This window comes from Psittacula echo (assembly GCF_963264785.1).
Source record: "Psittacula echo genome assembly, chromosome: 12".
NCBI classification, from domain to species: Eukaryota; Metazoa; Chordata; class Aves; order Psittaciformes; family Psittacidae; genus Psittacula; species Psittacula echo.
In genome coordinates this window covers 9,540,187-9,565,494 of record NC_137747.1, presented here as the reverse complement: position 1 = coordinate 9,565,494, position 25,308 = coordinate 9,540,187, and the positions used below count along the sequence as shown (strand labels likewise).

At 51.1% G+C, this 25,308-nt stretch overlaps 3 protein-coding genes across 12 annotated transcripts; 1 reads left to right on the top strand and 2 right to left on the bottom strand.

Moving 5' to 3' along the window:
* Window positions 1–229: 229 nt before the first annotated feature.
* On the bottom strand, window positions 230–12,914 carry KIF3B (kinesin family member 3B). Of its 6 annotated transcripts, none has more exons than XM_080627890.1 (9): window positions 12,819–12,914; window positions 5,470–6,908; window positions 4,801–4,902; window positions 4,169–4,291; window positions 3,947–4,065; window positions 3,608–3,721; window positions 2,989–3,094; window positions 2,619–2,797; window positions 230–2,364 (listed from the first exon to the last, which is right to left on the bottom strand). In XM_080627890.1, the coding sequence occupies exons 2-9, from the start codon at window positions 6,850–6,852 to the stop codon at window positions 2,271–2,273; spliced, it is 2,220 nt and encodes a 739-aa protein (XP_080484016.1). In that variant the 5' UTR covers window positions 6,853–6,908; window positions 12,819–12,914; the 3' UTR covers window positions 230–2,270. The 6 variants fall into 6 exon arrangements, 3 of the variants coding, with proteins under 3 accessions (XP_080484016.1, XP_080484015.1, XP_080484014.1); XM_080627889.1 differs by lacking the exon at window positions 12,819–12,914 and adding an exon at window positions 11,092–11,217; XM_080627888.1 differs by lacking the exon at window positions 12,819–12,914 and adding an exon at window positions 7,396–9,704.
* Window positions 6,800–15,989, bottom strand: POFUT1 (protein O-fucosyltransferase 1). Its single transcript, XM_080627897.1, has 8 exons — window positions 15,725–15,989; window positions 15,513–15,634; window positions 15,219–15,401; window positions 14,613–14,725; window positions 13,962–14,154; window positions 13,490–13,732; window positions 12,819–13,073; window positions 6,800–6,908 (listed from the first exon to the last, which is right to left on the bottom strand). The coding sequence occupies exons 1-7, from the start codon at window positions 15,852–15,854 to the stop codon at window positions 12,885–12,887; spliced, it is 1,173 nt and encodes a 390-aa protein (XP_080484023.1). The 5' UTR covers window positions 15,855–15,989; the 3' UTR covers window positions 6,800–6,908; window positions 12,819–12,884.
* PLAGL2 (PLAG1 like zinc finger 2) lies at window positions 15,930–24,975 on the top strand. Of its 5 annotated transcripts, none has more exons than XM_080627891.1 (4): window positions 15,930–16,049; window positions 18,562–18,671; window positions 20,035–20,430; window positions 21,290–24,975. In XM_080627891.1, the coding sequence occupies exons 3-4, from the start codon at window positions 20,168–20,170 to the stop codon at window positions 22,503–22,505; spliced, it is 1,479 nt and encodes a 492-aa protein (XP_080484017.1). In that variant the 5' UTR covers window positions 15,930–16,049; window positions 18,562–18,671; window positions 20,035–20,167; the 3' UTR covers window positions 22,506–24,975. The 5 variants fall into 5 exon arrangements, with proteins under 5 accessions (XP_080484017.1, XP_080484019.1, XP_080484020.1 ...); XM_080627893.1 differs by having other exon boundaries at window positions 15,989–16,049; window positions 18,566–18,671; XM_080627894.1 differs by lacking the exon at window positions 15,930–16,049 and adding an exon at window positions 17,363–17,453.
* Window positions 24,976–25,308: the final 333 nt, after the last annotated feature.

The following is a 25,308-nucleotide window of genomic DNA, read 5'->3' as shown; positions in this document are numbered from 1 at the left end:
AGCAGAGCCTGTCTGATGTACCAACCAGCTAAACACTACAACAGACCAGTGGGGTTTGCACTGCCATTTCCACTGACCCGGCCCTGCCACAAGCGGAGTTTCCAGCATGTGAGTTGAATATGGAATTCCCCACGGAAAAGCAGCAACTGAGGAAGTGTGTGCGCATGTGCAGGCACAGATTTGCCTGGGTATCCATGAGTCACATAAAACATACATGTACACAGGTATGTACACGTACGTGGTTATGTATTTTGTTGCTATTTCAGGTTTTGGACCCTTTTGTTTCATCCTCTGAGCACTTACACCATACAATCATCTTTTAAAATGTCCAAGCACAGACAAGGATGTGCTGGAGAGAAAGAGGGGGGAGAGGGAAAAGAAGGTGACATTACATTATGCAACAAGAGCCAAATAAAAGGCCCTGTACCTAAACAGTGCTTTATAAAAAAGGAAGATTATGTCAGGTTTCCATGTTGAAAGACATTTGTCAGATGCCTGCTGTCACAATTACAAGCAAACTCCTCTTTCTTCCATCAAAACTAATATACATATTAATCTTGAGGTCCAGAAAAGCACTCCACAAATCCAAGCAGTGTTACACGGGGGCAGCTCACCGAGGCACCATGCCCGCAGGATGCGAGGTGAGCTGTGCCAAGTGTTCGGTCCTTCTGCCCCTGAGGCTCTGCAGCCTGGGTGAAGTGGCTCAGCAGACACCCAGCACCCGAGACAGAGCCCACACCTCAGAGCATGTCTAAAACCAGGCAAGTCCTCGTACACTCGCACGTGTCAGTCTGGAGGAAGTCATCAGTCAGGGAGAGGAAATGGGTAAATGCGTTTGTAGAATGACAGCCAACAGCAACCAGAAAAAGCAACATCCCAAGTCGCAATATACAGTGAACTAAAACTTACACATGAGCTGTGAGACACTAGACAGGGACACCTTAACTCTCCTTAGTGTGGCAGCTGCATCTCCCTCGACTCTGCCACACGAGCCTGCAGCACCACAGGAGCCTGCTTTACTCATAGGGCAGCTTTGCAAAGAGACCATCAAAAGCAGGAGTTCTCCCTCCCTTGTTTCCAAAGTAAAACCCCTGGAATTGGTACCAGATTCCAATACCCAGACTTGTGCTTTTGCTCCCGGTGGGCTCTGCATGGGCTGGGAGGTGCAAAGGCAAAGCTGCTAACATGGAATAGGTGAGGCACAAGAGGTACCGAACGCTGAACCTCCTTGGGCACAAGAGAAGGGACTGTACTTACAAGGAGAGTGCGCTCAAAGGCAGCTCCACATCTCAGTGCTCTGCCCAGCTCACTGGGAAGAGCAGAGTCAGCTCCAAGAGCCTGCTGGAAGCCAGCTCTGAGCCAATGCTACATTTCCCACGAAGAGATATTTCATGTGGGAGACGTGAGAAAATGGCTGTTTGCCACCCCACAGCTTAGAGACTTCATATGGACACAGGTTTCAAATGCCAGGGGTATGGATGGAGGCAAGAGAGAGGAAGAGCTGCAAAGCTGGCACTGGTATGCAGATGTGTTCTCTGACAAGGTGGTTCCTGTTGGTAGGGGTGAGGTCTGCAGGAGGTCAGTTTAGAGGAGCTCTTACTTATGTCTGTAAACAAGGAAGGGACTTCAGTTTCTACTGCTTCCCTTCTAGAGAGCACAAAGTTGCTTTCAAGACCCCTTTTTTGTCGTACAGCTCTAAGGGAAGCACAGCCATCTGGTGGTGAGCATAGGCTGAGCGCTGCCAACCCCCCTGGCCAGACCTGCTGCTTAACCCCAAATGCTGATGCCAGTCTTTCAAGCAGGAAAATGGAAAAACTAAGCACCTCGTCAAATTTGAACAGATCCTCTGCTTTTTAGCCTCCTTTGGTTCTCACTACGGAGCTCTGGTGCTTGTTAAGATGACTTTCAACTCTTCTTATTGCCCAACAGCAAAAAAGCCCAGTGCAGCAAGAGGGCGAGTGCAGGAGGAGAGATGGTGATGCTGTGAGGTGATCCACATGCTTCCCATTGCTTCTAATACACTTTAACGTACCTCATGCAGTTCTGATTTCCTAACTAAAGTCTGTTTCCCACAGAGGCCAAAAGCCGAATTGCAAGCACAGATCTTCCTGCAGGGCTCAGTGCCCCTGGACTGGCACAAGTCAGTTTAGCAGCAGAGGACATCTCCAGGGGAGGGGGCTGGAGGCTGCCTGGGAGTTCTCTGCAGTCTGTACTTGTCTCTGCTCTCAGAAGGCAAAGGCAGTTCGTGCCCTGGAGAGGAACTGCTGGTTTTACTTGGGAACCAGCCCCCGGGACTGTGGGTACAGCTGAGAACTGTGGGGCCCCGCTGACGAGGGTCCCCCCGATCTCCTTCCAGTTTTAGGCCTGAAGAAATCAAAATGAAAACATAAGCAAAAAGCCCCAACAATGTCACCTGTCACTTGTCAAAAAAGTCTTCCAAAAGCTGATTTGCTTTTTTACTGGATTTATTCTCTAATCAGCCTCAGCTTTCTCTTCTGTCCTGCATCCCTTTCTCTGCTCTACACCTGAGCCTTCACTTCACTGATGGGCAGTGCTGACAAACAGCAACCGTACCTGTGTTCTGCTCCTGTCAGCCTGCTTGTGAGAGTCCAACTCACCTGGGTTTTGATTTTTTATTGGAAGTGCTCTCAAAGGTTGAAGCATCCACCTGTATCTCATCCTCATCCTGCAGAGCTGCTTCTAGAGCTGCCTGAACTTTGGGAGCGATGGCTGGCCCCTCGTAGTCTCTCGTTGTTCGGTTGGGCATGTCCAGTTCCAGCAACACGATGTTCTCTGCCTGAGACAGTGAAAGCACAAAGTCTGCATGTTTTCAGACCAATTGTTTCTTTTCCCTCCAGAAGCTTACCCTGAAGTACTTCAACACTGTACAAATACACATCCCATATAAAAACTAACGATCCTCTGACATTCCCATTCTCCTGATGAGGAAGGTGAACACGTGAACTTTGTGACCACATCTGGGCTTACCCTGTACCGTGCCTCAGGACGAATCATCATGGATGTTCTGGCATATTGGCTCAGTGGCCTTTTGTATCCTACAGCAGATACTGGTCTTTTCATCATCTGCTGGTTACTAGAGAAAACCAGATATTCAGTCTATTATACACCAAAGCCAAAGGCTCCTCTTGGAGATTATGAGCTCAAACATCTACAAATTCCACACAGAAATTAGTTTCGAGAGCAGAAACAACCTGGGCTGCACTTGCAGGCACAGCGCTACAGAGAGAACAAGGTCAGGTACTCATCCTGTGTCATCTGATGCCAGGGGCGGATTTCTATGTATTTTTACTACACAGGCTGCAGGTGCACTCAGCTGCACCCAGCTTTCTATATTTGCTGTAGAGAACTTGCTGTGTAGAGAGGCAGGATGTAGCCACAGCTCTCATCATAATAATTATGATTATTTTTGAGAGCTTTCCTGCCTAAACCAGGAAAGAAATGTGATGGGAATTCACTGCTAGGAAGTTTAGAGGGCCATTTTAAATCCCCAATTTGATCCCTCCACTGGGGTACCTTGTTCTTGATGGATAGAGGGTTTTCTATGGCCTATAATTCCATCCCAAGGCAAGACCAGAAGTGCACTCACTCCAGCCGGGTTATGGGATGCAGTTTCCACTGGTCTTCCTCTTCATCAAAGAATGATCTGTTCATGATCTTGTTCTTTTCTTCCAAGGGAATAAAATTTTCAATAATGAGGTGCCTGCATGCAGCCATACAAACAAGTAGAGCACAAGAAACATGATTAGCACATGAGTTTCTCCACTGTTCCTCTCCCCCTGACTTAATACAGCCCTGGAAAAGGAGGAATGGTTTAGGTTTCTCTCATTTAAATCTTGTTCCACAAACACGTGCAATACAGTCCCTCCACTCCCCACCCAAAGAAACCACCTCTGTTACAGGTTACAGCAGGCAATGAGGGACTTACTTAAGCTTCAGTTCCCTGGTAAGTTCATTCTGGGTCTGTTCCAGTTCCTGGCGCTCCTTGATGTGCTCTTCTTGGAGATCATGGATCTCTGCCTTCACAGCTTGCAGCTTGGAAAACAACTGCAATGGACAACAACAGCCAAAGTCATCACTTGTTAACATTCCTTTCACCTTCACACACCAGCTGACTTTATTCCTGACCCAGGGAATCATTTTCTTTTACCTTTTTGAGCTTTTTGGTCTTTATGTCCACCTCTTGCTGAAGAGAACTATAGGTCTCCTTCAGCTCCAGTGTTTCCTCGTCCCGGCTTTCCATCTGCTGCTGGATTTCTCGCTCCCGACGTTTCTTAAGAACATGACACATGACATTAAACACCACAATCACACTGTCACCTCTGGGGGGCACACATGAAACCAGCACTAAACCACTGCAATAAACTGGGTTTTACTTTCCTGGGTTCCAGGGCTCTTGCTTTAGCTTCTGATTCTTCCTGTCTCTTGCCTTAGAAATACCAGAAGCATTAACTCTCCTTTGTCCTTATTTTGCTACTAAAATCAGGTGAATAAATGCTCAAGCTTCAATGAAAGGAATCAAACATAATGTTTAGATTCTTTTCTCATTTTTATCCATTTGTACTGGTCATTGCACTTGAAGGAAACTATTACAAATCTTCTTTTCATACAATGACAAACAGGGCACGAGGCCTTCCCCCTTCTTTGAGATAAACTATTGCCATTGAATCGATTTTAGGGTTCACCCTGGGAAAATGTTCTTACCATTTCTCCTGACACAACGTCTTAGAGGAACTCTGCCCAAGGCTTTTGATACAAAACAACCAATGGTCTTCCTCGTACCTGCTCTGCAATTTCCTGTCGTTTCTGTTCCAGGATTTTCTGCTGTTCGTTTGTGTGATCCACGATGTTTTTCCCTCCCACCAGAAGCTTGCTTTCCATGGCCTGAAAGGGAGAACCAAGGTCAGAGGCTGCTCTCCATGACCACAGAATGTAACCCGCTCCTCAGGGCAGCTCCCTCCTTTAACGTTCTCTTTCGAGGCAGCTGCTATAACAACCGCTATTGCTTAAAATTCCCATCAAACTAGGGGATTAAGGAATCTGTAACTGCTCAGAATGGAGCACTGCTGCAACGTGTGGCAAAGCAAAGGCTGGAAAACCAAACCCTGTGCTCTCCTGTGAAGATCTTGTTACTGATCTGTGACACTGAAGCATTTTTTATGCTACAGCTTGTGAAAAGGCGCATCATCTCATTCCACCCTGCTGACTGCTTAAGATCCTACAAGATCAGCACAGAAGAACAATTGAAATGACTCATGAATATGGAAATGTGTAATTAATGGTGGAATTTTCAATTTCGGGCTAGAAATAGTTTGTTTTAAAACCTTCCAACCCAGACACAAATCTCTACCCTGGAAACTTAGGAAATATCTTTTCAAATTGGGAAACCTTCCATCCTCCCCACAGCCTAAACAAATGGCTTTCAGTAAGCGTGACAAGGGAGAACTCCACCTTGATTTTAGCACTCAGCATTTCTGTGGCTTCCTTCTCTCGCCTCAGGTCCTCCATTTTCTTCTCCTTCTCTTTCAGCAGCTTCATCTTTTCCTCTGCCACCAAGCTGTGATCCTCAACTATGGCTTTCTTCTCAATCTCCAGCTTTTCCTGTTGCTCCCTCCAATAGTCATCTTTGTCATCACCTTCATCTTCACCCTCTTCGGTGTCCTCCTCCTCTTCCCCACCTTCTCTCCTCCTCTCCCTCCTCTTTCTTTTGCCAATAGACCGTTTTTCCAACTGTGCCTTGAGTCGAGCAATCTCTTCCTGGAACTCTCGCAGCAGAGCATCCTTGGGATCCTCATTCACTCGTGGCTTGTTCTTGATGTTCTTGGCACGATTGGCATACCTCAGTGTCGTCAGAGTCTCCTCGACATTGTAAGAGGCAGGGCCTATATTGGCCACCATCACCGTTTTGGCATTGCCACCTAAGGAGTCTTGAAGCAATCTCGTCAGCTTCGAGTCCCGGTACGGAATGTGTGTGCTTTTGCCATCTACTAGGGCAGAGATAACATTGCCCAAAGCTGAGAGAGAGAGATTGATTTTGGTAGCTTCCTTCAACCTTTCCCCTTGGGCTCCGGTCTTTGCTTGCCGCTCGCTGCCCGCGAGGTCAACCAGGTTGAGCTTCCCCACCCGGATGTGGTTCTCCCCATCAAGTCCCAGCTCGCTGCACTCGATGGTGATGACGAAAATGGCATGAGAGCGGGAGCTGTGCTCGTTCATGTTGGTGGCTCCCACGGAGCGGTTCTGGTTCCCCACGTTCATCACATGCTCGATCTCTTTGACACTTTTCGTAACAAAGGAGGACAGGTCCTTGACGTACACACCCGTGTCTGGCCTCTCCTTTAACTCCAGCCGCTTGGACTGATCCTTTGATAACAAGTCTCTGATTTCTTCCTGGTAGATCTCCAGGTAAGACGCTCTCACTAGGTATTGCTGATTTTGGGATCTAGAGATGTGGGTGAAGATGTGATCGAAGGAGTTGGGGATGACCCCTCTTTTTTCAGGATCACCCCGCACCCCTTCCATCGTGTACGTTTTCCCTGTCCCAGTCTGCCCATAGGCAAAGATTGTCCCATTAAACCCTTGCAGGACAGAGTCCACCAGAGGTCTGAAGGTCTCATCATAGAGCTCGACCTGTTTGGAATTCCAGTCATATACAGCATCGAAGGTGAAGGTTTTAGGCAGTTCATGAGCTGTTCCCCGTGGATTCTTCACCGAGACCTGCCCTAGCTTGACGTCCACGTTAACAACTCTTTCATATGAGGCTGTCTTCTCCTTGCTGTTCATCGGCCGGCATCGCACCACCACCCTCACGGACTCGGAGCTCTTCAGCTTCGACATGGCAGCAGGGCTGTGCCTGGTGGGACCTGACTGGCAGAAGATCCCAGGCCAGAAACCTGGAACAAAGCGGGAATACATGAGGGCAGTTTTGATTTTTCCACAAAGGAAAAGATTCAACTCATCTATTTGAGCAGCATTTTGCATGCTTAGGTTGTGAAGGGATTTTGAACAATAAAATCAATGTACAACATGGAAACTGTAACGAGCCCTGAACTGAGACAGAATTGTTCTACCACAGCCTGTCCAGCCAATGGCATCATTCCTACAAGCTCTGCTGCAAAAAATCATCAAATCACACCTTCACAGTTGGTAGAGATCCTTTCCGTTACCCTTAAAAATAGTCATAATGCTTTTTAAATGATTTCTCAAAATAACGTATTTATTACTTATAAAAATACTATAATACGTTGCTGTTCATTTGCTTTGCAGTCAGGCTTCTTGGTTTAAATCTGCTGTTTTGAATATCTAGTACAGGCTTGCTCTGTCCATACTGCTCAGGCTCTTGGAAGGGGATCAGTCAGGTGCTTTCATTGCTTCACCTACCTGCCAAAACTCCAGAGGAGTTGCCAATTCTTACACCTCCCAGGTACTGACAAAACCTTCCCGTATTTTGAGACATTCATACTACAATCCCCTCACGTGTGATGTGTCACCGGGACCATCCTGCCCCAGGAGGTTTAAACTCATCCTGGGTTTTCTTAACTGACAGTGGCTCCTGGGATGCCATTCAAATGCTTTTTCCTCTTGTGCATTACACTTTAAAGTTGCTTTCTAGGAGCTGCTTACAGAATAGCACATCTTTAATGCAGCAGCTGTGAGGATCCAAGATAAAACCATTAAATAGTTTGTCCACTTCCAGGCATCACATTCCCTGGATATTCTGCACTTCCACACTTGGGAAAACTGACGGCACCTTTCCTTTCTGTGCAGAATCGAGTGAAAAGAGTTGTAACAGAGACACTGATATCACTGTGGCCCTGTGCCCCAACGCTGGATGGCTGCCCTCAGTGCACCTGCAGCCCCAGAACTCCTCATCTGCCTGTTCCAATTCCAAACTTCCCAGTCAATGCTGACCTTTCATTTGTATTTTTTTCTCCAGCAGCGCCTGGACACTTATTCCAGGCAGCAGCATTCCCGCCTGTGTTCAGCAGGGAGCAGCATTCCCGCCTGTGTTCAGCAGGGAGCAGGAGGAAAAGCTATGAAGGTGGAGTCATCTACATTATGCCTCATCTAATGCTCAAGTAACCAGAGGATCTTGAGGCAGACACCTGCCAGGATTTGCCCTTCTCAGGCTTCTGAAGGTGAGTTTAAGCTCCTTTCATATCACTTCTCATAAGAATTCTGTAAAGCCTCAGGCCTTGGAGCTCACATTCCTCTTTCAGGGATGGGGCTGCCCTCTGTGAAAGGATCCTGCAATGGAGCATGAGTGTCCTTCTCAGTCCTCCTTGTGCTCCTATTGTTACAGAGGAAGTCAAGACAACCAAGGCTGCTTTGGATATTTCAAGCACAACCCCCCTCACAGATCTCTGCTGTTATTTTTGCCTCTGGCAATATACTTTTACCAGGGTTTCCCACCAAAGCCAGCTCTGTCCAAGCACCTACTGAAACACCCCAGGGTCCTACTCCAGTGTTCCCGCTGGATCAGGTATACAGGATTCAGCATCCATCTAAATTCAGGTTGCATAAACCCAGCTCACAGATCTGAGTCCCTCCTGACTCTCTGTACAGAGGGAGAAACACGCTGTTGCCTCCCCCAGCCATTAGCACAAGCAGCTGCCATTTACAAGAGAACACAAAGACTGTTCCTGCTAAAGCGACTACAAGGAAGATCCAAGTGGCACAGCTTCTGGAATGCCGCGGGATTTCTAATTCCTTTCAAAATTATCTTTCAGGGAGAGCTCCGAGATGCTTCTAACAAGTGGAAGTAAATGTGAGACCAATACACCCTGAAACCCCCAGGCAAGCATCAGCTCCGGCCTCCTCAGGACATTCTCACTATTCTACTGCCCGTAGATTTTGTCTACTTGTTCTTTCCTCAGTAATTGCACATCTCAGGAGCTTCTCCAGGAAGAGAGCAGAGAACTCCCGGAGCAGAGCTGGAGCACTAGGAAAGGAAATGTAACATTTCTGGCCCAAGATCTGACTGCCAGCCTGTACTACAAAAACCAATGTGAGAAAAACACATAAACACACTTCAGAATTGTCCAGAAACCTCACTGGGGCCTTTGGAATTTCCCTGGTTTGTGAGCAGAAGCGCCTGGCTCCTCACTATTCCCAGGAATAGCATAGTAGCTATCAGGAGGAAGATGAGGCACATGCACTGAACTGCCCAAATGGGACAATCTTCTAGAAGCAGCACTTCACAACCTGCCCAGTGAATTCAAACCACTACTGGAATTTTGGATTGCTATGGAACACAAACATTTGCTCCCCAATTTCCAGTCCCAAATAAGGGTGACTGTGCTGTCTGGCCCACAAGGAATACATATTCCAGAACACCAGCACAGGAAGGACACGTGGAACAGGAACAAGTCTTACAGAATCACAAAGAGCAGCTCCCCCTCTACTCAGCACAAGCAGCTGAACATACAAACACACATTTCTCCTTCCGTATCTACTGGAGATATTCCTGAAGCTCAGGTGCACAAGAGACAATTTTATAGGACAAGATCCTGTAACAACCCTGCTTCATTTATCTGCATTGGCAAATACTCAATTAGGCATCAATTCTGCAAAGCAGAGCCTTGATTTATTTTATGTTATTAATATCCAAACTACAGTTTTGATGAACAGCACCACTTTCATAATCTACTGTGACCAACCCTAAATGATCAGAATCAAGCTAGTCCTCACCCAGACTGGTTTTGGACAGGAGTACAGGGAATAAAACTTACACTGTGAATTTGCTGTTCTTCTGGGTATTAGAACTCATCAACATGAGCTTGCTAATCCTCTAACTCCTTTCTCCATTGCACTTGTAAGTATCTTTTTATAGTCACAAAGAACTTATCTTCCCTGATTTTGGCTGGTTTCAGAACAAGCCATGAGGAACCACCTCCAATTATTGTAGCTACCACTCAGAAGTCTCCTGGAAGAAACAAATGCTGTTTCTTCTCAGACTCACCCAACTGGGTAACTGGAAAATGAACTCAATTAGTCGGTGGTGTTTGCATTCCCCAGAAACTCCAAGGTTGGAGCTGCCTGGCACAGCCAGACAGGAACAGGCAGTGGAGTTGGGATGGCCCCTGGGCCATCTGCTCCTCTGCTATGGGGAGAGGACTTTGCTCAGGACATTACTCCAGCCTAAAGCAACCTGGACCAGGTCCCTATGAGTCAAAGTCAAGCCTGAGATGAATGCATCTGAAGACGTGCTCCAGATGACCAAGAGAGGATGAACAGAAATCAAAGCACAAGTCACAAGGTTGTGCCTGGAACACCAAACCCTGCCACACCCGGAGGTAAGCAGGGGTAACTGTGTCAAGTCTGGGTGAACTGGCCATGCCCCAGGCACACTGCACTCACCCCAGCCACCCCTCACTCAACCTCCTGGAAAGATCCCTGGCAGATTTCCACAGTGCGGTGCCTAAACCCTCCCCTCCCATCCCTGCACATCCCTAGGTACCACTTCAACAGCTCTGTTGCCTTCTTGCAGTTTAAACCTTGCACATATTTGGGGTTCACGATGTCCTAGCTTCACCGCTTGTGTCTTACTCCTTCCCCAGCAGCCGCCTCTTCCGCTGCTGTTCTCCTCTCCCCTCCCTGCCCAGCACACCCCAGACCCCCGGCTGCTGCTGCTGGAGCAGCCCTGATTTCACTCAGTGCCCGCGGTCACCTCGGTGCGGCACCCACGGGTGTGCCCTGCCCCGGGGGGCTGCGGGGGCGGTACTGGATCCCCGAGTCCGTGCCCGGTTACCGGTTCACCCGAGCATCGCCCACCGCCGCCACAGCGGGCAGAGCAGGGCAGGACCCGACGGCACCCGGACACACAACCCGAGGGTCGGGGATCGCGGGCCAAGCCCAGGCGGGGCGCAGGGAACGGGGACCACCCGCCCGCGGCCTCGCCCCAGGCAGCCCAGCAACGGGCAGGCCCCGCCGCCTCCCGCGCGGGCGAGGCCGAGCGCACGGCGGCGGCCGCTCGGCAGCAGGTGCGCGGGGCTGTCACAGCCGCGTCACAGCGGGACACGGCGGCTGCTCGGGGCGGGCCCCGCCGCTCCCCGACACGGGCCGGGCCGGACTCACCTGCGCCGTCACCATGGAGCCGCTCGGCCGCCTCCTCCCGCCGCGCCGGAAGCGGCGGCGCGGCCCCGCCCCCGGCTCTGACGCACTTCCTTGTCAACAGGTGCGGCCGCCCCCACGCCGCCCCTTCCCTAGCGACCGGCCGCGGGCGCCGCCTCCCGCCGGGCCCGGATGGAGCCGGGACAAAGGGACCGGGACAAAGGGACTGACATCACCCTCGGCACCAGCCTGGCGGATGGAGGAAGTGCGGGGCACAGCAGTGAATACAAAATCAAGGCTTTATTGGTACAAAAAATACCCTTTTTTTTTTTTTTTTTTTTTTTACCTAAAAAACCCTAAATATTTTCCCTTGGAACCTTGGTTTCCCCCCCAGCACATGGAAGGGTGGCCCTGGCTCTGTGAGGAGGCAAAGCAGCCCTGAAAGCACCAACCAAGATGACCGAGCTGAGAGAAGCCCCAAGGAGCAGCAGGGACTGAACACCCAGTGCCCAAACCCACCGAATCCCACCATTCCCAGGAGCCGGCACAGAGGACAAAGTGAAAAGAGCCTCTGCTGCCTCCGACACCTCCTCGTTCAGCCCCCTCGTGCCTTCAGATCCCTGCAAAGCCCAGGAACCATTCCCAAGGAGGAAACAACTCCATACCCAAAGGACACCGAGGGTCACCCCCAGTGGCAGCCCTGTGAGTGCACAGGAGCACCGGCACCACAGACTCACCTCAGCAGCATTTAGAAAGGAACAGCAATGTCTGTGCTCAGCCTCTGGACCGAAAATAAAGCTACAGGCGCACCAAAGGTGTTGGCTGAGTCTCACCACATTGGGGTCATGGGTGCTACCAACACTGACACATAACCAGGCCAAACCAAGGGGTTCACCATCAGTGAACACTGCCCACAGCCCTCCAAGACAGGGCTCTGTGTCGGGGGGCTACTTCACAAAGTACAAAACCAAGACCACAGAAACCATTACCACAGACCAAGATACAACCTTCACCAACCCCGCTACAGCTACACTACAAGTCTCAGCTCAAAACCAGCTTCACTCTGAGCATGGATTTCCACCTGACAACAGCTACAGAGGTCCCATGGGGCTTGTAGCTCTAACACTCAGCTGGCTATGGAAGCTCTCCCACCCAGGTCTCTGCCAACACCTTCTCCCCAGTTCAGTACAGAGGTGGGCTGAACAGCTATCATGTCAAAACACCCTGCTCTGACTGCAGAGAGGTGCACCCAGCACCAGCACGCATGGGTGTGAAGTCCCCTTTGACAGGGGAATGGAAACAGAGGCACTGCAGTGACACGGGGCTAGTGAGGCCACCGCAGTCCTTGGTAAAACCCAGAGCTCATCTCCAGTCCTAAGCTTTGTCCTGTGCCCACTTTCCAGGGACTGGGATGTGCCTGGCAATACTCTGCAGTTAAAAAGAAGTTCTGGTCCCTTTTGGAGAGGAGCTTCACAACATCTCCAGGAAAAATTAACGGAATAAAATACTGAAGCAGCAGCAACCTGAGTGCTGGTGAGCCCTGAAGAGCAAGGACAGATTGCTCTATAACTACATCATAAAAACTACATCAAATTGATAGTTTCCTACAAACTATGTGATTTAAAATCCCTTTTCTGTCTGACCTCACACTGGAAATCCAGGAGAAGTCAGACAGAACAGTCTGGAAGCAACTGTGAGGAGGAGCAGAGGGTGCAGCAGCCCTGCAGCATGGCCTGCACGCAGGAGAGCACCTGCAGCATCCAGGCAAGGCACCGAACTCAGCACCCCGAGAACCACGAAGCCCGTTCCAATTCCAGTCAGAACTCATCCCGTAACCTCGGTGGGTGATCCATGCCAAAGAACGAGGAGGGTTTTCCATGCACATCTCGCTCCCTTTTCACAAAAGCTGTAAAGGAGGAGACGCAGTTCCCAATGAAATGATCGGACTGGCCAAGAATGTACAAATCAACCTGAGGCACCTCTGGCTGCAAGCTCACAACCTTGACCTGCAGAGAAAGGAGGAACAGAGTGGACTCCAGTCAGCTATGATTACAACCAAAACACCTTGCCATAATATTAGTAATGGGAAGATACAACAGAATGGATTCTCTCTTAAGTTGACCTAGAATTCATTTATGAATGGATAAATGTCAAAACATTTCTGAAAATTACTTTGGTTTATTTAACCAAAGTCTTTTACAAGAAGAAATTTCCTACATGCAGGACAATGCTCTTCAACCTTTAAGAAGGGAAGTTTCACAATCTGATTTTAATTGCTATGAACAAAATTCACTCTGAGATGTCAGTATGTGCCTGGGAATACCACATCACACAACCCCCTGCCTGCTGCCCACAGCAGTGACGGGCCAGGATCCAAGGGTGGGTTTATTAAAGCCCTCCAGCTGTGGGGGTTCAGACTCACCTTTCCCTGGAAGAACTGCTCTATTTCTCTTGTGTAGGGCTCTGAATCAGTAGCAATATAAACAGATTTAGCTTCTGTCTTCTTCACCCAGAGCTTGAGGGCACGCTTGATCTCCGTGAGGTCAGGCAGGCACATGTCCATGGTGAGAGGTGCTGCAGTGCTCCGGTCATAGCCCACACACTGTGGGGAAGCCATGAAGTGTGGCCCGGCTGTCCCATCCTTCAGCATATTGCAAGCGTTTTTCTGTGGGAAGAGGAGAAAACACCACGTTTGAATGGCAAATGTGAGAAAGCTGCATCCCCAGCTCCACCAGCAGCACTACAGCCCACTGGAAGGAGGAATCCCAATGGCTTTGCTAATGCACAGAGCATTAATGCAGCGAGGCTCAGGCTGTGGCTCCCAGAGCACATCCTCCTCAAGCAGCAATTCCCACAGGGCGTTCCCAGTGGTCACAGCAGCACAGGATCCGTACCCAGTCCGAGCCGATCCTCAGGTGAATTCCCACGTAGGGCCGGAGCAGCAGGGACTGAATGTAGGAGTCTCCTTTCTTCGCCATCTCATCGGACCACACCATGTACTTGTGGAGTGGCCGGTGCTCCTCTAAGACTGGGAACTGAGCTGGAGCTCCAGGCAGGGCAAGTACAGGGTGCTCAGAGGGGGGAAACCTAAGGAAAAAAACCCAAACCATGACATAACCCTGCCTGCATCCCTAGCACAACTACTGTCATGGCTGGACAGGAACTGTGAACCCCTGGAACACGTAGCACCTCCTGCTCCAAATTTAGATCCATTTGAACTGTTCTGCCATCTGAACATACCACTGAAGGAAACAGGTACTACAGTTTACCTCAGGCTTTATCTTTGACAAGCAAAGACTCTCACACAGCTCGTAGTGCTGAGCTTATGTTTTCACCCCAGCCCAGAGCAATTCCACCTAAACTTACTGAGAGCACTGCCCACAGGACGAGCATGCCATGTACTGGAAAAAACATGAAGATATTTAATCATATCACTAACCACTTCAGTCTCTCCCCTAAAACACAGAGGTTTTTTGCCATGATGAGCACAACTGTTTTCCTGAGGTGCTCAGTGGCCTGTGAGCACTCTTCCACCTTCTCACTACCTTTGGATCCAGTGGTCCTTGTACGCAGGACTGAAGGAAATTCCCTTGAAGAGCTCAGACTTATCGAAATCCACTTGGAACTGATCCCAGAAAGGGCCAAACGGGTTCCCATCCTGCAAGGAGAAGACAAGTGTTTGTTCAGCAGAGCCTGGAAGAGCACCAAGCTGAAGAGCTGTTCTGTCACAGGAGGGAAGGGGAGGAATGCTGCAGTTTGTCACGAATCAGCCCCACAGGAAGGACTTGAACAGCTTAAAGAAACTTAACCAAGAACTAATGCAAAAGCTGCTCAAAAAAGTGAGACCACCACAGTTCCCGAGCTTGTGTTTTAAAGGTGCTTTAAAACCAGCTGAGCTGGACCATAGATGGGAAACAGGCAGAGAGGAGGGGATAAGCTGCAGATCTGTTCTTACAGCCACAGTCAAGCCTCAGGCGATAAAACCTACTTATGCAGCCAGAGCTGCTGACAAAGCAAAGCAGGAAGGCTCGGCCAAGGAATGCAGCACAGGTTTGGGGGAGTACTGCCTCAATTCCCCAGCCAACAATGCCTCGGATGAGGCAGCCCTTCCCTTGGGCCCAGCGGCTGCAGGGGCCCGGGGAGGTGCTCACCTTCATGGGACAAGTGGCTTTGTCCACGCTCCTCTGCGCCGCTGCCTCGAAGCAATAGGCCACCCGCCTGCCCGGCGGCCAGTGCGCGGGCGCCAGCTCTGCCATGAACTGCTCCAGGGCCACGACGCGGTGGTACCGGCGCAGCGGCTCCAGCCGGAACAGCTCCGCGTAGGGAACGTGCAGCTGCAGAGACACGGCCCCGATCACTCACGGGGCAGTGGTGGGGACCCCCCACCCTCCCGCCCTGGATACCGCCGCAGCGCCCCCCCCCCGCCCACTCCCCACGGGGCTCACGTTAGTGTAGGGCGGCCGGTGGTGGCGGTACTCGATCCACGGCGGCACGGCCAGGGTCCGGTTGAGGGCGCGAGCGAAGGCCAGGGCTCCGAGGAAGTGCTCGGCCTGGTTCCCGAACCGGCCTGCAAGAGGAGCAAGAGCAGGGCTGAGCGGGGACTCCAGCGGGGCTCACCGGGGTATCCACCGGGCCCGCCGCGGCGGGAGGGCCTCACCCATGCAGGGACAGTAGAGCAGGTAACCGGCCTCGTCCCATGCGGGCGCCACGCCGCCTCCCGCCGCCGCCGCCGCCATCACCGCCGGGAGAAAGAGCAGGATGAGGAGAGCGACCGGCAGCGCCGCCATGGCTGCTCGGCGGAGGCCAACGAGGGGCGGCCCCGTCCCGGCATGCCCCGGGGCCCGCCGGAATGGCCCCTCTAGCGCGCCGCGGCCGCCATCGAGGCGGAAGCGGGAGAGCGACGTCACTCCCACAATGCCCCGCACAATGGGGCCGCCAGGGCCTGGGCCGGAGCCGCGCCTGGCGGGGCCCGGGGGAACGGGGTGAGTGCGGGGGGGGGGCGTGCGGGGGGCGGCGTCACGGCGGCCCCGGCCCGCGGCGGCGGGGTCCCCACAGGGAGAGGGCGGCCTGGGAGGAGGAGGAGGAGGAGGTGGCGGGGGGCGTAGGCCGGGCCCGCCTCTCCCCTCCCTCCCCTCAGGGCTGCGCCATGGTAACGAGGCGGGGGGGGGGGGCACCGAGGCAGAGGGAGCTCCCTTTCCCCTCCCGGTGCACACGGCACGGCCGCGCTCTGTGCTGATGCCTTTGCAGCCACTTCGGGGCTGAGCGGGTGCTAAAAGCGGGTTTTTGTAGCACAGATAAAACGTCCCGAGCCGTGCCGGTGTGTGCGGCTCTGCCCGTGCTGCGGGAAGGGCTCGGGGCTGTTGTCGTGTCAGGGAAGCGGGGGGTGAAAGCGGGGCTCCGTCAGGTGCGAAAGTGACCCCGCGGGGCCGCTGCGGCCGGTTACACCGATAGAGAAGGTGCCGCGGCTGCTCCGGGGCTTTACAAGTAAACGCACGTTAAACACAGTTTTCCCTATATCTGTAAGTGATCGAGTGGTGGAAACTGATACCGGGTCTCAAGCAGCTCAACGAGTAAATAGTGGGTTTAGTAGGGAAAATCAGGGAATAGTAACAACGGGTGAGTCAGTGTTTGTGCTTGTAGGAAAACTGTAATGAAAGGGTCATTGCAAGAAGTGCAGAGTGGTGGGAGAGTGGGTTTGCCATCAGGTGTGGATTGGCCAGGCTGGTGCTGTGTGTCTGGGTCTGGTGGCCACTTCCCTCCCTTCTAATTAAAAGAAATTATATTGGAAAATGACAGAAGATGCAGAAAAGCCACCAAGTGACCCCGAGGTGTGGAAGCAGAGCCTTTATGTCACGGGTTGGGGCTGGACTCGGTCAGAATTCCCTTGAATGTAGTGAGTGGTTTTGTTAATGCTGCTTTGAAAGACCTGCTCCAAGGGCTGCTGCTGCAGTGGCTGAAGGTGTTGTGGTCACCGGCCAGTGTGTAATGTAAGTAAGGAATGAGGGAGTCTGTGCTGCCCACAGCTGGGATCACTGCAGAAGCTGGGATGGAGGTGGGACAGGGTCTGAGGCTCTGCTCTCTGCCTTGGAACTGGTACCTTCTGCTTGAGCAAATTGCTGCTTTAACAACTTAAAATAAGCCTAACAAACCTGAGGGGGCACTGACCTGCCTAGGAGAGGAAAAACTGAAGAAGAAGTAACTTTTCAGCTGGGTGGGTTCCTTCAGCCACAGTCATGCAGCTGGAGAACAGTGGGGCCCGTGCGGAACAGAAGTGGGAGTGAGGGCTGAGGGAACACAGGAGTCCCCAGGCCAAGACTCTGTCCCTGCAGGAAGAAAAGTGACAGCACTGGAGCAGCTCCTGGCAAAGGGACTGCAGGACGCAGCAGGTAGAAGCTGGGGCAGCCAAATCCAAGTCAGGCACAGGAGATCCCTTTAGGAAAGGGAAAACACAGCTCTGTGATGCTGGGGCTGGGCAGGATCCCTGCCAGGCTGTGTCCCTGCCTCCTGCTGCTGCTGTTCCCGCTTTGCTCAGGAGCTCATCCAGGCTCCTTTGTAGTTTTCCCCCTGGTTATTTTTAACCTGGCAGTTCCCTGCTCTGGTTCCAGCCTGGGTCACCAGGTTTTCCCTGCAGCTGAGGAATGCTGCTCTGTGTCACCAGAGTGACTCCGAGGGGCAGGAGCTGTGCAGAAGTGCTCTATCATTGACCCACACTGTGGGACAAGCTGCGAAAGCAGGACTCAGTGCCAGGGACTTGCTTTGGAACCTGAGAGCTTTCTTGTACCAAGTACCAGCACAGTCACCTCATTGCTTTCTGTGCAATGACAAGTGGCTGGAATCTCATACATACAATCCAGCAGCCTATACAAGCTCTTGTAGCTGCAATTTGCATAACCCTGATGACTGTAGAAACATTTCATGTAAGTGGGCAGCCGGTGGGCATGCAGATAAATTGAGGTGGATTGAACTGTTTGCTGGTAGCAGTCTCCTGAGGTACAAGATGTTCTTTGAACGCTTGGGGGTGAAGTGTTGGTGATTGTTCCTCTCTGGTGGCTACTGAGTTCCAGTGAACAGGAGCACATTGGAAATGTTCTTTGGGAAAAGGTTACTAAGAAAACAAATCGACTTTCTTACAACTGTAACTACACAGCTCAGGCAGAGAGATTTCCAGCCAAGTGTGAATTACGTTGTTAACCTTCCGCAGCTACTGTATGTCACTGATAGGGTGCAAGACCCTCACCTTGGTTTTCTAATTCTGGAGCTGTCAGGGTGTTCTAGGACATGCATTTAGACTTAGAAATGATCCTAAATAGGTAGAGAAGGTCCTTTCTGTTGCTAGACCCTTACAGTTTTAGAGGGAAGATGATGAAACTTTACAATAATCAGTTAGAGATTACCATATCTGAACTCATTTGTGTTTGGGTTTGTGCTCTGAAGGCGTTGGCTTATGCATCTCACTATTCAAGACAGCAAAACTCAAACTCTGTCTTCTTCCAGGTAGTTTTGAAGCTGGCACAGATGGCTGGGCTCTTTCAGAGGGGAAGCAGCAACTACCTGGTGAAGGCAGCAGAGGCTCCTGGAACGTGTGTGCAGCTCTGAAGCAGGAGGTAGAGAACAGTTATCTCTTCCAACACACATCTTGTACACAGGTGACATTCATAGCTGTAGACACCTACAGAAGAAGACTGTTTTGAGCCACAACACTCCTGCACCAGAGGGGCAGGAGTCCCATCCCATCCCACATTGTTGTACCCAATTCTGTTCTGAGTGGATATTTCCAAACCTCATAGTGATGCATTTTCTCAGAGTCATCCAGTTTTCCCATGTTTCTGTCCCGAGTGAACCCCTCCCAGCACTGCGAGGGATGGTGCAGTCACAGTCATTGTCGTTTCAGCTCCTCACAACGTTCAGTGGTGCAGGTTCCTACCAGGGTCGGTTTGTTCCCTCGCAGTTGCACATCCTGCCCACAACTGGCACTCGTGCTGCTATGCAGGCAGGAAGTTCCTCCTTCTGAAGCAATCATGGAGTGAGAAAGAGCTCAAGGGTTTGATGCTATTTTAAGAGCTTCTCTGGCAGCTAGGTTCAGTGGCAGAGCTCTTCTCTGAGGTTACCGGGTTAGGTGTTGGTAGGACCCTTTAGAACTGCAGTACTTTACCAGCAAGGCAAACGCAGCTCAAGAAGAGCCTGCTAAGAGAGATTAACATAGACCGCCATCAGCAGAGGATACAGGGGGTAGGTGCTGTTGAAGAGGAAACGATTTGAGCTTCCATTAGCAATGGGTGAGTGTAAAAATGGCTTATTACTGTAGAAAAGTGTAATGCCTCTTCCCCACAGCAGACAAGTGAGACTAGAATGACTAATCACACCCTGGAGAGAAGCAGCATCTGTTGCCTTCCTGAAAGAGGTGCAGAGTTGCTGATAACAGCAAGTTTTCTTCCCCAGCCCCGCTGACACACGTGTGGTAGGTCAGATTGGCTTGCTAAGAGATGGTCTCACCAGTGTGTCGGGCTGGTAGAAGAGTGGGTGGAAAAAAACCCATACAAGAGAACCATGGTTTCTCTGAGAAGCTCTAGAAGGAAATTCCATGTAAGGAAAGATAAAGAACGAGTAAGAATAGACTCGTGAATATGAAAAAGGGAATGAGAAGCAATCCACAAAAGACAAGGGGGGAAGGTGAGGTATTTAGAGCTGTAAAGAGACACCCATCTGCAACATTTCAGGAGGAGATGCATGTAACAGGTAACACTGGCTCTTAATAGTTGCAGAAGTGTAATTCAGAAAAGGTTTAACGTCATTTATTCAGGTAACAGGTTAAGGGAGAAAAGAGCCAAAGGCTTTCAGGGGATGGGAGTTGCCGTGTCTCTGAACACACATCTCCATACGTTTATGGTGCTTGCTGAATGCTCACCCCTGTTTGTGTGCAGGGGTGAAGGAGGCAGAGTCTTATCACCAGCCCTTCTGTGATTTCAGGTGGAGATGTTTTGCTATTAAGGGTGTTTGGTCACAGAGGGATCCAACAGGAAACTGCACTGGGACAACATCACAGCAAGACACCCGCAGGCTCGAGTTCTGCTGGACATGGCCATGTTCTACTAGACCTGCCATGACGGCATTTTTTCCCAGTGTTCCCAACTGGATTCAAGATGCAAAGCAGGAGGAGGAAGAGACAGGCTGGAAATTAGTCCCCAGACCAAGAGGTGAAGAGACGGAAAGTCAGGGAAAATGCCAGTGTGAAATATCAGAGGCCTCCTTCACGACCGTGGACAAGCTGAGAACTCACACGCTTCCTCACAGCGAGCAGAGGCCGTACAACTGCCCGCAGCTGCACTGTGGCAAAGCCTTTGCTTCCAAGTACAAGCTCTATAGGTAGGTGACTGCTGGGTGCCTCTCTGAACTGCGCTGCCCTGCCAGAGCAGGGGAAAGCCCCCCATCATGGGCTTTGCTTGAATTTCTGAGAAGGAGGAGGAGGGGGAATGCCCTGGTTACCTTGAGAAGCAGCCGAGTCCCAGATGTTACTGCAGTTGGCATTTCTTTAAGTGCCTTCCTGAGAACCTCAGATAATACTTTATCCTGAGCTCAAGCTGTTTTCTGTTTTACTAAGGAGGAAATTGAAGCAGAAAGTGAAGTTTTCAGAAGTGAAGTGCCCAGATTAAAAACAAGATGAAAAGCAAGAACAGCACTTTCATAAGCTCTTGCCTTTAATGGCAGGAATATTTCTGTGGCAGCTGTTATTCTAGCATGAAGAGTAGAATTCTCATTTCTGTACTGAAATACAGCGTAGAATAATTCAACTGTGTGATCATGAGGAACTTGAAACTAGATGAACCACAGTGTCAGAGAGGGCAAGATACCAAAGTGAAATCAGCCCACAGTGGCTGTGGACACAGGCACCACCAGTCTGATGCCTCCTGGTGACATGAGGCTGCCTCAGCAGCAGATGAGCATTCTTGTCATAAACTCCCAAGTTTTCCTTTGTCCTTCCCCCTTTGACAGCCTCAGCAGTGAGAACAGGGGCTGAGCAGGTGACTGAAGTGTCTGTGCGTGGAGGTGATGCGGGGGGGGGGGGCTCTGTACCTGTTCCTTGCAACGTTCTGTGTCTCTGCACAGTGTTCAGTGGCAGCAGCTTGGGATTTGTGTAGAGAACAAGGTAATATGTTGAGGATGTAGCGCGTGGTCTCTTGGGGATCAGACACTGGCCTGAACTTTCCTGCTTTTCCCCCTAAAGGCACATGGCCACGCACTCTGCTCAGAAGCCTCATCAGTGCATGTACTGTGAGAAGATGTTTCACCGGAAGGATCACCTCCGGAACCACCTCCAGACCCACGACCCCAACAAGGAGGCTCTTCACTGCCCTGAGTGTGGCAAGAACTACAACACCAAGCTGGGCTTCAGGCGGCACCTGGCCATGCATGCAGCGGCCAGTGGGGACCTCAGCTGCAAGGTGTGCCTCCAGACCTTCGAGAGCACCCAGGTCCTGCTGGAGCACCTCAAGGCACATTCGAGGCGGGCTTCTGGTGGAGCCAAGGAGAAGAAGCATCCGTGTGACCACTGTGACAGGCGCTTCTACACCCGCAAGGATGTGCGGAGACACTTGGTGGTGCATACAGGGCGGAAGGACTTCTTGTGCCAGTACTGTGCCCAGAGGTTTGGCAGGAAGGATCATCTCACCAGGCACATGAAGAAAAGCCACTCCCAGGAACTGCTGAAGATTAAGACGGAGCCAGTTGACATGTTGGGTCTCCTGAGCTGTAGCTCCTCTGTTGCAGTGAAAGAGGAGCTGAGTCCTGTCCTGTGCATGGCATCCAGAGACATGATAGGTGGTAAGAGCTTCCCAGGCATGCTGCCCGTGGGCATGTACAGCACTCATCTCCAAACCATGCCGAGCTCAGGGATGCCCCATTCTTTGGTTCCTAACTCTCTTCCAATGGGAGTGAGCTATCCTCTGGAGTCGTCTTCCCCCATCTCTTCCCCACCGCAACCTCCTCCAAAGTATCAGCTTGGATCTACCTCATATTTGCCTGAGAAACTACCCAAAGTAGAGGTGGACAGCTTCTTGTCAGACTTCCCTGGCAGCCTGTCTCTCTCATCTGGTGAGCCTCAGTCCTCTTCACCTCAGCCACCCCCTCTGGATGAGGCTTTGCTTTCCAAGAGCCCTGCGAACCTTTCAGAGGCTCTCTGTGCTGCTAACATGGACTTCTCTCATCTTCTTGGCTTCCTCCCCCTAAATCTTCCTCCTTGCAATCCACCTGTGTCCTCAGGGGGATTGGTCATGGGCTACTCACAGGGGGAGACGCAGCCACTGCTTACCACTTTGCAACACCAACCTCAAGAATCTCCTGGAGCCTCACTGAACTTTGGGCCCCTTCATTCACTGCCCCCTGTCTTCACCTCCAGCTTGAGCACAACCACGCTGCCACGTTTCCACCAGGCATTCCAATAAGCTGGAAACAGCACTGGAGAACAGATCTTTCAGTCACCCTTCAGCGGAGAGCCTTAAAAACGCACAACTCTTACTCCCCTTTGGGGTGTGGAAGCTTTGCAAAGCTGTTTCCGACGGGAGGTTTCTGATCTCTGGAGGAAGCACTTGTAGACTGGAACAGGAGATACCCCCCTGCGAGTCCCAGTCCTGTACAGTGAAAAGATTTCAGCTCAGAGACTGGATCTATTTGATGTAATTGTTAATCTGTGAATCAGGAGCCGCGCTTAGCACTGACCTTCCCCTAGCCCCCGGAGCTGCCGTGTTCCTCCTGGGGAAGGGACTGTCCCTGAGAAGGAGTTGAGACTCTTTCATCAGGGGCTAAACTTCTGAAGAGTCCAGCTTCCATTTCATGGTCCCACACTGCAGTTCTGGCCCAAAAGCCAGCACCTCCACACAGAGAAGTCAGGATACCCGCCCTGTATGAAGCCATGGGGAAGAGGCCAACCTTCCCCACTACCTCTCACCCATCACCTAACAGCTTACTCCCCCCAATGCCGCTTACTCCACATCAGTGTTAAGCAACGAGACCGTTTACACGGTGACTTCAGAGCCGTCACCTCATTCTCCTCCGCGGAGCCCTTAGGTTAAACTCAGCACAGCGCCATTGTTTACACAACTCGGATCTCTTCCTGCCATTACAAAAATAGGAGGCACCAGAATACACCAGGATTATCCCTGGTGGAAGTAGAACACTGTTTACACGACGAAGTCAGGTTGCACTGATTTCTCTTCACTGCTCATGTTCTTCCCCCATGGGGAAACCCTCTGCTTCTGGACCACTGCAGCCCCTGCACCGCCGCTTCCCGCGTGTCCCTCTGGCTGTCCACATCTCGAGGGGATGGAGCAGCGCTCGCAGCTGAGCTTGTTCACGTGGGGTGTGGGTAGAGCCCTTGAAACCTCTCCCACAGGCAGACAGATGGTGCATCTGTTCTGGAAACCAAAGCTGGGGGGGGGAAAGCTGGGTTGGGGCTTGGGGCATTGAGTATTGTCAGTGAGAACAGGCTGCAGGGCCCCGCAAGAGGAGGAGCAGAGGAGGAGTTTCTGTGTGGGCTTTTTACCGCAGCAGTTCAGTGAGGTCAGAACCCTTTTGGCTTATCCATGAGGCAGTCTCGAGGTGTGATTTACCTCAGTCCCAGGGTGATAACATCCAGGAATCAGGAGGAAAAATTGGTCCCAACTTCACATACGCTCTGTCAGTGTATTTGAAGCATCCTCCCCAACACTAATACTGTAACAAAGGCTGAGGGTTTGGCTGCAGTCAGCCACCCTCTCACTTAGGATTCGATTCCATCAGCCTTTTTGTTCTCTCCCTCCCCAGCCTTGCCTTCTGAAGTTAAAGCCCTGCTCCTTGCCCCTTTTCATACCTTCTCCCACGGCCTGCCTACTGCCAAGAGTTACACTGGAAAGTGCCAGCCCCACTGCTGGTGCCATTCAGCATCTGCATCATCTCCTGCTCTCATTTCCCTGGGCACAGTTCCTGCAGATGGTAACACACAGAGGTCGATCCCACTATGTATTAGTGCAAATCTTCACACCTCAGCGTGGAGGAACCATTGTAGGCCAACATCAACCAGGAAATCGGTCACTATTGTTCTCTATAAATGTAGAAAATGCAAAATCTACCTCTGCTATGTCTCTCAGCTCCTCGGGTGAAGCTGATGCTGCCTACCCCAGAGAACATCCCTTCTCCCTGCCATGGAGCCCTCAGTGGGACGTTGGCCGTGCCCCGACTGCCCCTTGGCTTCTCACCTTCTGCTCCAGAATGTTATTTTGAATTTAGCTTAGTAACTCTTCCCAGAATGACTGTTTAGTGATCCACTGCTCTCCAACCATCCAGCAGGTGTGTTAGGTTAGCCAGCAATGCTGCAAATACTACTTTTGTATCAAAATGTAATATAAGATTTATTTACCTCAGCAATATCCTGTGGCAATGATCCCCCGAGTCAAATGCAGTACTTCCTTCTCTCCACTGGAAAACGTTGCCTTTGAAGTTCAACGAGTGCCTTCTTGTTCTCTAACAGAAAAGGTAAATGGGGCATTTCAACCAGTCTTCTGTTTACCACCACTGAATACCTCAGGCCTGCCTCCTGTTGCTTTTCTCTTTGCAAAGTGAAGAGTCCCACACTGTTCCCAGATATATGCAAACCTTCTGCCTGCCTCCGGGCCAGAGGATTAGTAGTATTTTTCTTTTGTAAAGTAATGAATGGTGAGAACTGATCCCTTCCTGCAAGGGAGGAGTCCCAGATTTATGCAATGCCACCACACACCTTCCCCTGTTCTGGAACATCCAGCTCGCTTGCTTGGTGCCTGCATTGTACCCTGACAGATGTCAGCACTGGAATTCCTTTAGCAGAGGTAGCTGAATTAGAGCCAGGCAGCTTTTTCCTACCAGTAGTCTGTCAAAGAATAAATGGATTTCATTTTGCTATTATTTGCACGTGTGATTTGCTTTCCCAGCTATTCCAACAGCAGAACCTCACCAATGGGTCAGTGCAGGGAAAGGCCAGGCCAGCAAAGGGAGCAGCATGTCTGGAGGTGGCAGACTAGAGCTAATGCCAAGTGTTCAGGCTGGGAAGTGGATTCCAAGTGTCCATTCCACAGCAGTTTACAACCTGTAAGTATCTTGTCAGCAGGTCTAGAGCTATTGAGGCTGCTCCCATTGGAAACACCAAATACACAATTCACAACTGATTTCCTGAGGCTGATCAGTGAGCTCTTACCTGCTCATAGAAAATACTTGGAGCATCTCAGCCCTACCTGGAAC